The 13741-nt window shown below is 47.8% G+C and overlaps 2 protein-coding genes across 2 annotated transcripts in view; both read right to left on the reverse strand.

Annotated features, from left to right (window-relative positions):
• Positions 1-4954: 4954 nt before the first annotated feature.
• Positions 4955-13124, reverse strand: LOC139026561 (transcriptional regulator ATRX-like). Its single transcript, XM_070441897.1, has 4 exons — positions 13039-13124; positions 10884-11020; positions 7505-7652; positions 4955-5108 (listed from the first exon to the last, which is right to left on the reverse strand). Exons 1-4 carry the CDS (start codon positions 13122-13124, stop codon positions 4970-4972), a joined length of 510 nt encoding a protein of 169 aa, XP_070297998.1. The 3' UTR covers positions 4955-4969.
• Positions 13125-13388: 264 nt separating this feature from the next.
• Positions 13389-13741, reverse strand: part of LOC139026562 (transcriptional regulator ATRX-like) — a 7059-nt gene continuing 6706 nt past the window's right edge. Inside the window, exon 3 of the mRNA XM_070441898.1 lies at positions 13389-13618. Within this exon, the coding sequence (XP_070297999.1) occupies positions 13389-13618 (230 nt within the window). The remainder of the gene's footprint in view (positions 13619-13741) is intronic.

The raw sequence follows: 13741 nt of genomic DNA on the forward strand, positions 1-13741 counted from the left end.
CCGCGGTTAGCTCCTATCAGGTTGATGCCAGAGAACCAGCCCTGGTCGAGATCAGGAACTAACCGAGACCTCTATAGAGGGAGAGTTAGAGGGAGAGTTAGAGGGAGAGTTAGAGGGAGAGTTAGAGGGAGAGTTTAGAGGGAGAGTTAAGGGGGGCGATGGAACAGTGTCTAAGCTTCCAATATCAAGGTACAGGACTACCAAAGTTACGTGATTCAGGGGTCTGGGGGGGTTTCAATTAAAAACTACTTTGACTGTAAAAGTTTAGTGGAGAGCGGGGCGTAGCAGAGGTGTGGAGAGCGGGGCGTAGCAGAGGGTGAGGAGAGCGGGGCTAGTACAGGTGTGGAGAGCGGGGGGCGTAGTAGAGGTGTGGAGAGCGGGGCGTAGCAGAGGTGTGGAGAGCGGGGCGTAGCAGAGGTGTGGAGAGCGGGGCGTAGCAGAGGTGTGGAGAGGCGGGGCGTAGCAGAGGTGTGGAGAGCGGGGCGTAGCAGAGGTGTGGAGAGGGGGGGCGTAGCAGAGGTGAGGAGAGCGGGGCGTAGCAGAGGTGAGGAGAGGGGGCGTAGCACAGGTGTGGAGAGGCGGGGCGTAGCAGAGGTGGTGGAGAGCGGGGCGTAGCAGAGGTGTGGAGAGCGGGGCGTAGCAGAGGTGTGGAGAGCGGGCGTAGCAGAGGTGTGGAGAGCGGGGCGTAGCAGAGGTGTGGCAGAGCGGGGCGTAGCAGAGGTGTGGAGAGGCGGGGCGTAGCAGAGGTGTGGGAGGCGGGGCGTAGCAGAGGTGTGGGAGAGCGGGGCGTAGCAGAGGTGTGGAGAGCGGGCGTAGCAGAGGTGTGGAGAGCGGGGCGTAGCAAGAGGTGTGGAGAAGCGGGCGTAGCAGAGGTGTGGAGAGCGGGGCGGTAGTAGATGGTGTGTGGAGAGCGGGGCGTAGCAGAGGTGTGGAGAGCGGGGCGTAGGCAGAGGTGTGGAGAGCGGGGCGTAGTAAGAGGTGTGGAGAGCGGGGGGCGTAGCAGAGGTGAGGAGAGCGGGCGTAGCTAGAGGTGAGGAGAGCGGGACGTAAGTAGAGGGTGAGGAGAGCGGGGCGTAGCAGAGGTGTGGAGAGCGGGGTATAGTTTACCGCGACGTTGCTGTAGTCATTGAACTCCTCTGCCCACTTCTTCCCGGTTCAGGGCGTTGGTGGAGCCGTCCAAACGGTAGTAGTCTATGTTCCGGAACACTTCCGTCACTCTGCACAGGTAACACATCGTGTAGTTAGACGACAGTCTTCAAAAAGTTGTCATCATACAGTTTGGCTTTCTTAAAGTTAAGAACAAACGCTTATTTAAAAAGACGACCTACACCGGCCAAACCCTAAGCGGACGACGCTGAGACAAATTGTGGCACCGCCTTATGGGACTCCCAATCACGGCCGGTTGATACAGCCTGGATTGGAACCAGGGTGTCTGTAGTGACGCCTCTAGTACCACTCGGGAGACTTATTCTCCTGTCAGCTTCAGTTTAGGTAGCCAATAGGCAGGCGCCAGGTCCCAAACCCGCCAATCCCTAGACAGGCCCAGGTCCAAACCAATCCCTAAACAGGCCCAGGTCCAAACCAATCCTAGACAGGCCCAGGTTCAAACCAATCCTAGACAGGCCAGGTTCAAACCAATCCTAGCAGGCCCAGGTTCAACAATCCCTAGACAGGCCAGGTCCAAATCAATCCTAGACAGGCCAGGTCCAAACCAATCCTAGACAGGCCGCAGGTCCAAACCAATCCCTAGACAGGCCCAGGTCCAAACCAATCCCCTAGACAGGCCAGGTCAAAACCAAATCCCTAGACAGGCTAGGTCCAAAACCAATCCCTAGACAGGCCAGGTCCAAACCAATCCCTAGACAGGCCAGTTCCAAACCAATCCTAAGACAGGCCAGGTCCAAAGCATACCCCTAGACAGGCCTACGTCCAAACCAATCCCTAGACAGGCCTAGGTCCAAAACAATCCCTAGACGGCCTAGGTCCAAAACGAATCACTCAAATGGCCAGGGGAGAATGACTGCCCTCACTGAAGCCACAAAGTTATTTTGTAGTAAACAGGATCCCCATTATAGCGGAAGGGAAACTGGTGATCTTCCTGTAAATAAGACACTTCTATTACACCAGATGTCTGATGATGTCATGAGCGCCATTTAGTGGCTAATGGGATGCCACCTTTCAACAAGTCAGGGGTCAAATGTCTTCCTGCTAGAGCTGCCCCGGTCAACTGTAAGGGCTGGTTACTGTGACGTGAAAAGTCTAGGAGCAACAACGGCTCAGACGCAGAGTGGTAGGTCACACAGAACGGGACCGCGAGTGCTGAAGCGCGTAAAAATCATCTGTCCTCAGTTGCAACACTCACTACCGAGTTTCTAACTGCCTCTGGAAGCAACGTCAGCACAAGAACTGCTCGTCGGGAGTTTCATGAAATGGGTTTCCATGGCTGAGCAGCCACACACAAGCCTAAGATCACCATGCCAATGCCAAGCGTCGGCTGGAGTGGTGTAAAGCTCGCCGCCATTGGACTCTTGAGCAGTGGAAACACGTTCTCTCGAGTGATGAATCACGCTTCATTATCTGGCTGTCCGACGGACGAACCTGGGTTTGGCAGATGCCAGGAGAACGCTACCTGCCCCAACTGCCAACTGTAAAGTTTGGTGGTGAAGGAATAATGGTCTGGGGCTGTTTTTCAAGGTTCGGGCCCCTTAGTTCCAGTGAAGGGAAATCTTAACGCTACAGCAGACAATGACATTCTAGACAATTCTGTGCTTCCAAGGCTCTTTCCTATTTCAGCATGACAATGGCCCCATGCACAAAGCGAGGTCCATACAGAAATGGACAGAGCCTTGACCTCAAACCCATCGTACACTTTTGGGATGAATGGGAACGCCGACTGCGAGCCAGGCCTCACTAACATCAGTGCCCGACCTCACTAATTCTCTCGTGGCTGAATGGAACCAAGTCCCCTGCAGAAATGTTCCAACATCTAGTGGAAAGCCTTCCCAGAGGAGTGGAGGCTGTTATAGCAGCAAAGGTGTAGGAGATGTTGGACGAGCAGTCCACATACTTTTGGTCATGTAGTGTACTCAATGAGAGAAGGCGGCACTGAGAAAATCAGTAACACCACTTCCTGGAGTAGATCAAACTGAGCATGACACCATATGGAGATGTAAGTGCTGAGAGAGGAGGGAAGAGAGGAGAACGGAGAGAGGAGAACGAAGAGAGGAGAGATGTTAAAAGTACTGAGAGAGAGAGAGAAGACTGTGAGCATAGCCTTGCTATTGAGAAAGGCCGACATAGCCTGTCTTCTCTTGAGAGCCAGGTCTGTCTATGTGCACACTGCCCACAAAATGAGGTGGAAACTGAGCTGCACTTCCTAACCTGCCAAATGTATGACCATAGTAGAGACACATATTTCTCTCTGATTACACAGATCCACAAAGAATTAGAAAACCAATTAAATGTTGATCAACTCACAGAAGCAAGATTTGTGACCAATGAAGAACAAACACCATTGTAAATTCCCTTTTGTACTTTAATTATTTGCACATCGTTACAACACTGTATATAGACATAATATGACATTTGAAATGTCTTTATTCTTTTGGAACTTTTGTGAGTGTAATGTTTACTGTTCATTTTTCTTGTTTATTTCACTTTTGTTTATTATCTATTTCACTTGCTTTGGCAAATGTTAACATATGTTTTCCCATGCCAATAAAGCCCTTGAATTGAAATTGATTTGAGAGATGTAAACTAAAGTACTGAGAGAACAGCGGTAGTGGAGGCCAGGCCAAACGAGGCCTCTCAGGCCACAAGTGTTCAGCCTTTTAATATAGCCTGATAAACAGATGCATATGCCTCCTGCTTCACAACTAACATTCAGTATGGTTCCAATTACTTCACTGATCTTTTCATTACAAATTGCTAACCCTTAAGCAAACATTTTTTTGTGTAATATATATATTTTTTTAAAGAGTCAAGGTCTAATCATTTTCAAAACGTAAGCAAAACCAGATGCCAAGGCTTAATTAAGAAGATGACCTAACGCCAGAGGCTGTGTGTTTGTTGAGAAGGGCAGAGAGATGACCTAACGCCAGAGGCTGTGTGTTTGTTGAGAAGGGCAGAGAGAAATACTGTGTGCATGTACCAGTACACATGTTGCATGTCTTCAGAGTGTGTTGTTTTCTCTCATTACGACCCCACCACACCCCGGTCTCCACCGGTACCAAGACACCCCGGTCTCCTCCGGTGGTAACACACCCCGGTCTCCTCCGGTACCACCACACCCCGGTCTCCACCGGTACCAAGACACCCCGGTCTCCTCCGGTGGTAACACATGCTGGTACCGGAGGAGACCGGGGTGTGCTGGTACCGGAGGAGACCGGGGTGTCCTGGTACCGGAGGAGACCGGGGGTGTCCTGGTACCGGAGGAGACCGGGGTGTCCTGGTACCGGAGGAGACCGGGGTGTGCTGGTACCGGATAAAAGGGTAAACCAAGTTAATTTCTAGTCATCTCTCCTCCATCAGGCTTCTTCTTTGAACTTTATATGGTGGTTGGCAACCAACTTTAAGGTGCTTTACCACTACCAGCTGGACTGGAGTGTGGACCTCAGTTCATCTTTCAATGCTCTTAAAAACCAAACAATGAGGAGATGGGAGAGGCGGGATTTGCAGTGCATCAAGCATCACTAAAAAGAACCAAGTCCTATTTTAGAGACTGGCTACGCAGACAGTCATTGATGTGGGAGATCAGTGTGACGGAATAACATGTATGTGTACATTTATTTTACAACACCCGCGACACGAGCAGTGTGGTCAGCATGTTATTGTGTATTGGTCCAATGAGCAGGTGGTGTACATAACGGACAAGGTTGGGTAACACTAGGCTAGGGGTTGTTAGTGGACAGTGTGTCCAGGGACTACCTCTGTAATGAGAGGGTTGTCCCTCTCTGCTCGGGGGTAGGGGTTATGTTAGAGGGGTTAGGGTGTAGGGCAGTACAGTACCTTTGTAGGGAGAGGGTTTCTCCTCCTCTTTGGCTCGGCCAGCCAGCTCCAGGAAGTCTTCGATCAGGTCCAGAGAGATCAGAGACTGACTGAACACCAGACTGATGAGGGGATAGAAGACACGTCAACATCACATCATCACTGGACAGTCTGTCATGTTAACAGAACATTTGAAAACATGTTTCATTCAAGCACTTAGCATTGATCCAATTCAGCACTTCTTGTCTCAAAGTGTAGCATGTTCTCAGAACTTGGCTCCTTACAATTTGTCCTCCACCTCCTCCTTTGTGGTGGGCTCTCTCATGAATTGATATGACGTATTTAGGTGAGCGGACACCTGRTGCAGATGACTTGAGAGTTCTCCTTCGTGTCATTCAGTATTTCTTTGTGACTAAAACCCCATTCMTGATTGGCAGATTAGAAGCAAATCAAATCTTATTTGTCACATTCAATGCATATAGTCCAGGTGGCAATTTGATTAATTGTTCAGGAGTCTTATGGCTTGGGGGTAGAAGCTGTTAAGAAGCCTTTTGGACCTAGACTTGGTGCTCCGGTACCGCTTGCCGTGCAGTTTCAGAGAGAACAGTCTATGACTAGGGTGACTGGAGTCTTAGACAATTTTTAGGGCTTTCCTCTGACACCGCCTGGTATAGAGGTCCTGGATGGCAGGAAGCTTGGCCCCAGTGATCTACTGGGCCGTACGCACTACCCTCTGTAGCGCCTTGCGGTTGGAGGCCGAGCAGTTGCCATACCAGGCGGTGATGCAACCGGTCAGGATGCTCTCGATGGTGCAGCTGTCTAGCTTTTTGAAGATGTGGGGACCCATGCCAAATCTTTTCATTCTCCTGAGCGGGAATAGGTTTTGTCATGCCCTCTTCACGACTGTCTTGGTGTGCTTGGACTATGTTAGTTTGTTGGTGATGTGGACGCCAAGGAACTTTAAAATTTTGACCCACTYCACAAAAGCCCTATCGATGTGAATGGAGGCGTGTTCGGCCCTCCTTTTCCTGTAGTCCACAATCAGCTCCTTTGTCTTGATCACGTTGAGGGAGAGGTTGTTGTCCTGGCACCACACGGCCAGGTATCTGACCTCCTCCCTATAGGCTGTCTCRTCGTTGTTCGTGATCAGGCCTAACCTCGGTGTCGTCAGCAAACTTAATGGTGTTGGAGTCGTGCCTAGCCACGCAGTCGTGAGTGAACAGGGAGTACAGGAGGGGACTGAGTACAAACCCCTGGGGGGCTCCAGTGTTGAGGATCAGCGTGGCAGACGTGATGTTGCCTACCCTTACCACCTGGGGGCTGGCCGTCAGGAAGTCCAGGAACCAGTTGCAGAGGGAGGTGTTAAATCCCAGGGTCCTTAGCTTAGAGATGAGGGTACTATGGTGTTGAACGCTGAGCTGTAGTCAATGAACAGCATTCTCACATAGGTGTTCATTTTGTCCAGGTGGGAAAGGGCAGTGTTGAGTGCAGTAGAGATTGCGTCATCTGTGGATCTGTTGGCGCAGTATGCAAATAGGAGTGGGTCTCGTGTTTCTGGGATAATGATGTTGATGTGAGCCATGACCAGCCTTTCAAAGCACTTCATAGCTACAGACATGAGTGCTACTGGGCAGTAGTCATTTAGGCAGGTTACCTTCACATTCTTGGGCACAGGGACAATGGTGGTCTATGAAACTTAAGTATTACAGACTCAGTCAGGAAGAGGCTGAAAATGTCAGTGAAGACACTTTCCAGTTGGTCCGCACATGCTCTGAGTACACGTCCTGGTAATCCATCTGGCCCCGCAGCTTTGTGAATGTTGAGCTGTTTAAACGTCTGGCTCACATCGGCTACGGAGAACGTGATCACACAGTCGTCCGGAACAGCTTGTGCTCTCATGCATGCTTCTGTATTGCTTTGCTCAAAGCGAGCAAAAAAGGGCATCTGGTAGGCTCGCGTCACTGGGCAGCTCACGGCAAGTTTCCCTTTGAAGTCCGTAATAGTTTGCAAGCCCTGGCACATCCGATGAGCGTCAGAGCMGGTGTAGTAGGATTCGATCTTAATCCTGTATTGATGCTTTGCCCGTTTGATGGTTCGTCTGAGGGCATAGCGGGATTTCTTACAAGCGTCCGGATTAGTGTCCTGCTCCTTGAAAACGGCAGCTCTAGCCTTTAGCTCGGTGAGGATGTTGCCTGTTAACCATAGCTTCTGGTTGGGATATGTACGTACAGTCACTGTGGAGACGACATCATCGATAAACTTATTGATGAAGCTGGTGACAGACTAGCACCTGGTGCTCATAGGTTGTTATTTACAAACATTGTTTTGAATTTAAATAAAATTGTACACACTGAAGGCTGTRAAGCCGAAAAATCTGTGTACGTATCCCTGATGCAGTGGGGGGAAGAAAAAAAATATGTAATAATGAAGATTAATGCAACATTTCATCTCTTTGTTTGTCTGAATTGGTGGGTTTCGGGTTCTTCCTCTACCTCAAATGTAGATTATAGTTACTTACACTTTGTCCTCCACCTCCTCGGCCATGCGGAGGATCTCAAACAGCAGCACCATTTTCCCAGAATGCTCCAGGATCTCAGAGTCAGCCTCCGTAACAAACTCTTTGTGCCAGTCAGGACTCCTGGTGCCAGGGCTGGAGGCTGGACGCACTGGGGGGGGCAGAGGGTAAGAATTTATATATTTTTTTATTAGGATCCCCATTAGTGACAGCTAGTCTTACTAGGGTCCGACACATAACGAAGAAATTTGACAAAATACTTAATTTACATACATTTTAAATCATTAACGTGTGTGTGTGTGTGTGTGTGTGTGCATCTATCAGTTCCACATACATGTCAGTACAGAAACACAACAAGTAGATCACACGGGGGAGAGGAGTTGTGTTGTGGGGTGTTGCTTCATCTGTTTTTTTGAAACCAGGTTTGCTGTTCACTTGATGGAAGGGAGTTCAATCACAGCTCTGTATAATACTCTGTATAATAATGTTTCAGAGAATTTGTTCTGGAAAAGACTCCTGGTGGCAATGCTGGTGGGGTAAATGTGTGTGTCAGTGCTGTGTGTAAGTTGATTACGCRAACGATTTGGAATTTCCAACCATGTTTATTATAACAAGTAGTGACACTCAGTCAGTCTTTCTTTCTTCAACTCTCAGCCAAGACCCTGACATGCATAGTATTTATATTAACTTTCTAGTTACAATGAAGAGCAAGACGTGCAGCTCTGTTCTGGGCCAGCTGCAGTTTAACTAGGTCTTTCCTTGCAGCACTGGACCATATGACTGGAAAATAATCAAGATTAGATCAAACTAGAGCCTGCAGGACTTGCTTTGTGGAGTGGGGTGTCAAAAATGCAGAGCATCTCTTTATTACGGMCAGACCTCTCCCCATCTTTACAAACCATTGAATCKACATGTTTTGACCATGACACTTTACAATCTAAGGTTAMGSCAAGTAATTTAGTCCTCTCAACTTGTTCAACAGCCACACCATTCATTACCAKATTCAGCTGAGGTCTAGAACTTAGGGAATGATTTGTACCAAATACAATGCTCTTAGTTTTAGAGATGTTCAGGACCAGTTTATTACTGKCCACCCATTCCAAAACAGACTGCAACTCTTTGTTAAGGGTTTCAGTTACATCATTAACTGTGGTTGCTGATGTGTATATGGTTGAATCATCAGCATACATGGACACACAAGCTTTGTTTAATGCCAGTGGCAGGTCATTTGTTAAAAATAGAAAAGAGTAGAGGGCCTAGAGAGCTGCCCTGTGGTACACCTCACTTAACGTTTGACAATAGAGAAGCTTCCATTAAAGAAAACCCTTTGAGTTCTATTAGATAGATATCTCTGAATCCACAATATGGCAGAGGTTGAAAAGCTATAACACATACGTTTTTTTTCAACAACAGGTTCTGGTCAATAATATCAAAGGCTGAACTGAAATTAACAGTACAGCTCCCACAATCTTCTTATTATCAATTCCTTTCAACCAATCATCAGTCATTTGTGCCAGTGCAGGACATGTTGAGTGCCCTTCTCTATAAGAACGCTGAAAGTCTGTTAAATTGTTTAGAGAAATAGCATTATATTTGGTCCAAAAAAAAGTCCAACAGTTTGCTTCGAGCTGGCAGCAAGCCAGGTCGGGTAGAAGAATTACCGTGGCTTCCCTCCAGGACAAAGATTTTGCTCTWGGCTCAGATWAAAGATATGGCAGATAGATGGAAAGCTACTGAGGATGGTAGCTGACTCTATAGCCACTCCTATATTGACAATGCCAGGAGGTTTGTCATTATTGATCGGTAACAATAGTTTTCCACCTCTCCCACACTAACTTTACAAATTCAAACTTGTAATGGTTTTCTTTCATTATTAGTTTTTTTAAATTAATGAATATGATGCCTCACTGTTCGTTGTTGGCATTTCCCTGCCTAATGAAGTAATCATTAAAATAACTGGCAACATCAAATGGTTGTGTGATGAATAAGCCATCTGATTCGATGAAAGATGGATTTGAATTAGTCTTTCTGCCCATCATTTAACTTAAAGTACTCCCAAAAGTGTTTTCCCCCCATCATTCTTTATATCATTGATCTTGGCTTCATAATACAGTTTCTTCTTTTTGTAATAGTTTAGACATCATTTAAGCCAGTCAGATGTGCAGCAAGAGTTATTATCCACTTCCTTTTCCCCGTCTCTTTCAACCATAGTTTTTCAATTCCTCATCAATCCATGGAGGCTCAACAGTTTTAACAGTTAGTTTCATGTTTATTACTAATTGGATGCAAATTCATGAATTCATCAAGTGCAGCGTCTGGATGTTCCTTATCAATCACATCAGACCAACAAATACATGTTTAATATGATCCAGCGAAATCTTTTGTATGATCTCATACACTATTTTAGTTCCAGCTGTTGGAACGTTGTCTTTCCTGGATATAGCCACTATATTGTAATCACAGCTTCCAATGGGGACGGATACAGCCTCAGAACAAAGTTCTACAGTATTAGTAAAGATGTGATCAATATATTCAGAAAGTATTCAGACCATCACGTTTAAGGTTACAGCCTTTTTCTAAAATGCATTAAATCGTTTTTCTTCCTCATCATAACACAAACAATATCCCATAATGACAAAGAAAAACAAGTTTATGCATTTTTTGCAAATTTATTTTAAAAAAATCACTAAAATATCACATTTACCTAAGTATTCAAGCGTGGTGGCTGCATCATGTTATGGGTATGCTTGTAAGTGGCAAACACTGGGGAGTTTTTTTTAGGACAAAAAAGAAACGGGATGGTGCTAAGCACAGGCAAAATCCTCGAGGAAAACCTGCTTCCACCAGACACATGGGAGAGAATTCACCTTTCAGCATGACAGGCCAATTCTACACTGGAGTTGCTTACCAAGAAGACAGTGACTGTTCCTGAGTGGCAGTTTTTACTTACATCTAGTTGAAATTCTATGGCAAGACCTGAAAATGGTTGCCTAGCAATGATCAACAACTAATTTGACAGAGCTTGGAGAATTTTGAAAAGACAAAAAATGGGCAAATACAAAATATTGTACAATCCAGGTGTGCAAAGCTGTTATGAGACTTACCCAAGAAGACTCCCAGCTGAAATCGCTACTAAAGGTGTTTCTAACATGTATTGACTCAGGAGAGCTGAATACTTATGCAATTACTATTTTAGTTATTTAATATGTTTAACCTTTAAAAAATAAAATATATCTATAAAATAAATATATCTAATATATAAATATATCTATAAATAAATATATCTATATATATATATAAAATATAAATAACACCGTAACATTATAACTGTACATTTCTAGTCCGGTAACAATCTACAGGTTCTATAATTGTATTTCTATACCTTCCTCCTCTGGCTCCGCCCGGTTGCGGCTGGAGGGGTCTCCTCCTCGGGAGCTGGTGTTCCATTCCTTTATCACCTCCAGAGCATCACTGTCTGAGTCGCTGTCCTTCTTCCTGGCTTTCCCCCGCTTCTTCTTCCTACAGGGGGGGGGGGGGCAGAGCAGTGCAAGGTTGTATATTGCAGTATGATAAGACAGTCAACAGTGAAAGGCCGTATACTACATTATGATCGATACCGTAACGTTAAATCAGAGATGCGAAACTGGTGAGGGACCTAAAAAAGGTGACAAATGTCAGACAGAAACGCAAAAAAAAATAAACTGTAAACTGCTACAAAATGTGCCTATTTTCCAACCAACAAAGTGATGTCAGACCAAGTATCACGATATAGAGTAATACCACGGAGTTGGCCCCGCCCCCACAAGATGCCTGTCCCCGTTTCCTATTGGTTCTGCCCGTGCGCCGCACAAAGCCCTGATCTTCACACCTCTACTCAATACGACACACTCAACTTCACACTTCACAGTAAAAGACAAAAAGGCTACTGCAGAAAACTGATGCTTTGCTCATATCCAAATGCCTACCTGTGATTGGGCAGGATGAATGTAGTAAGGAATATACACAGTGTACAAAACATTAAGAACACCTTCCTAATATTGAGTTGCACGCCATTTTGCAATCAGAACAGCCTCCATTCGTCGAGGGCATGGACTCTACAGGGTGTTGAAAGYGTTCCACAGGGATGCTGGYYCATKTTGACTCCAATGMTTCCCACAGTTGTGTCAAATTGGCTGAATGTCCTTTGGGTGGTGGACCATTCTTGATACACACARGAAACTGTTGAGTGTKGAAAAACCCAGCAGCGTTTGCAGTTCTTGACACAAACCGGTGCTCCTGGCACCTACTACCATACCCYGTWCAAAGGCACTTAAATATGTTGTTGCCCGTTCACCCTCCGAATGACACACATACACAAACCATGTCTCAATTGTCTCCAAGCTTAAAAATCCTTCTTTAACAGTCTGTTCAGGGTTTGCGACCTTACACCCCCTCGCACCAGGGATGTCTAAGGGCTAACCTTGAGGGTTTACTAGATCAATCAGCGTTCGAGGAAGCGGTTTTTTGTGTAATATAACTAACCTGGATGGGTTTCCCCCCCTTCCTCCCGGGGTTTTTTCACGTCAGAACCCCTAAAAACACAGACACGCAGTCAGAACCCCTAAAAAGGCAACACAAGACACGCATTCAGAACCCCTAAAACACAAGACATGCAGGTCAAAACCCCTAAAACACCAAGACACGCAGTCAGAAACCCTAAACACAAGACACGCAGTCAGAACCCCTAAAAACAACACGCAGTCAGAACCACCTAAACACCAAGAACCAGTCAGCACCCCCCCTTAACGCGCATCAGAACCCCTAAAACACAGACACGCAGTCAGACCACCCCCCCTAGACGCGGAGTCAGCCCCCCCCCCCGTAGACGCAGTCAGAACCCCTTAAAAACACAAGACACCGCAGTCAGCCTCCCCCAAGACGCAGTCAGCCCCCCCCCCCCCAAGAACGCCGGTCAGCCCCCCTTAGTACGCAGTCAGCCCCCCCCCCGCCCCTTAGACGCAGTCAGCCCCTCCCCCCCAGACAGTCAGCCCCCCCCCCCCCCAAGACAGTCAGCCCCCCCCCCCAAGACAGTTCAGCCCCCCCCAAGACAGTCAGCCCCCCCTAAGACACAGTCAGCCCCCCTAAGACACAGTCAGCACCCCCCTAAGACACAGTCAGCCCGCCCCCCCTAAGACACAGTCAGCCCCCCCCTAAGACACAGTCAGCCCCCCCCTAAGACACAGTCCAGCCCCCCCCTAGAGCACAGTCAGCCCCCCCCCTAAGACCACAGTCAGCCCCCCCCCCCCAAGACACAGTCAGCCCCCCCCCCCAAGACACAGTCCAGCGCCCCCCCCCAAGACCACAGTCAGCGCCCCCCCCAAGACACAGTCAGCCCCCCCCAAGACAGTCAGCCCCCCCCCCCAAGACAGTCAGGCCCCCCCCCAAGACACAGTCAGGGGCCCCCCCAACCAAAGACACAGTCAGCCCCCCCCTAAGACAACATGGGTTAATAAAGAGTTAATTTCAGATTATTTGCTCCAGGACAAAGACAAAGTTACAAGCAACCAATAGGAACCTCCTGGGGTTTAGTGAAGCGTGTGCTAGCATGTTCTTCCTGGGGTTTGTTGAAAGCGTGTGCTAGCATGTTCTCCTGGGGTCAGTGAAGCGTGTTTAGCATGTTTTCCTGGGTTCAGTGACGTGTTAGCATGTTCTCCTGGGGTTCAGTGAAGCGGTGTGTAGCATGTTCTCCTGGGGTTCAGTGAAGCGTGTGTTAGCATGGTTCTCCTGGGGTTCAGTTGAAGCGTGTGTTAGCATGTTCTCCTGGGTTCAGGTGAAGCGTGCTGAGTTAGCCCACTGTTCTCCTGGGGTTCAGTGAAGCGTGTGTTTTTAGCAATGTTTTCTCCTGGGTTCAGTGGAGCGTGTGTGTTGGTGGGGGGTGCAGCTGATGCAGACCCGTTCCCCCACCCTGTTTTCTTAGCTGATGAGTGTGTGAGTCCGTTGCGTACCCGTTGTTCTCTTGCTGATGTAGTCCAGCTGCAGGCACAGGGAGTCCAGAGTCTCTGGTCTGCTGAGCATCTGGAAGTCCTGGAACGTTTGGTCCCGGCTCGACCCCGGACCCCTCCACCACGTTCCCCGCACCTGCCCCAACACACACGGGAGGTTGAGAGAGAGAGAGAGAGGAGAGAGGAGAGAGATAGAGAAGAGAGAGAGAGAGAGAGAGAAAGAGAGGAGAGAGAGAGAGAGGGAGAGAGGAGAAAGAGG

The sequence above is a fragment of the Salvelinus sp. IW2-2015 genome, unplaced genomic scaffold (genome assembly GCF_002910315.2).
Source record: "Salvelinus sp. IW2-2015 unplaced genomic scaffold, ASM291031v2 Un_scaffold5117, whole genome shotgun sequence".
NCBI classification, from domain to species: Eukaryota; Metazoa; Chordata; class Actinopteri; order Salmoniformes; family Salmonidae; genus Salvelinus; species Salvelinus sp. IW2-2015.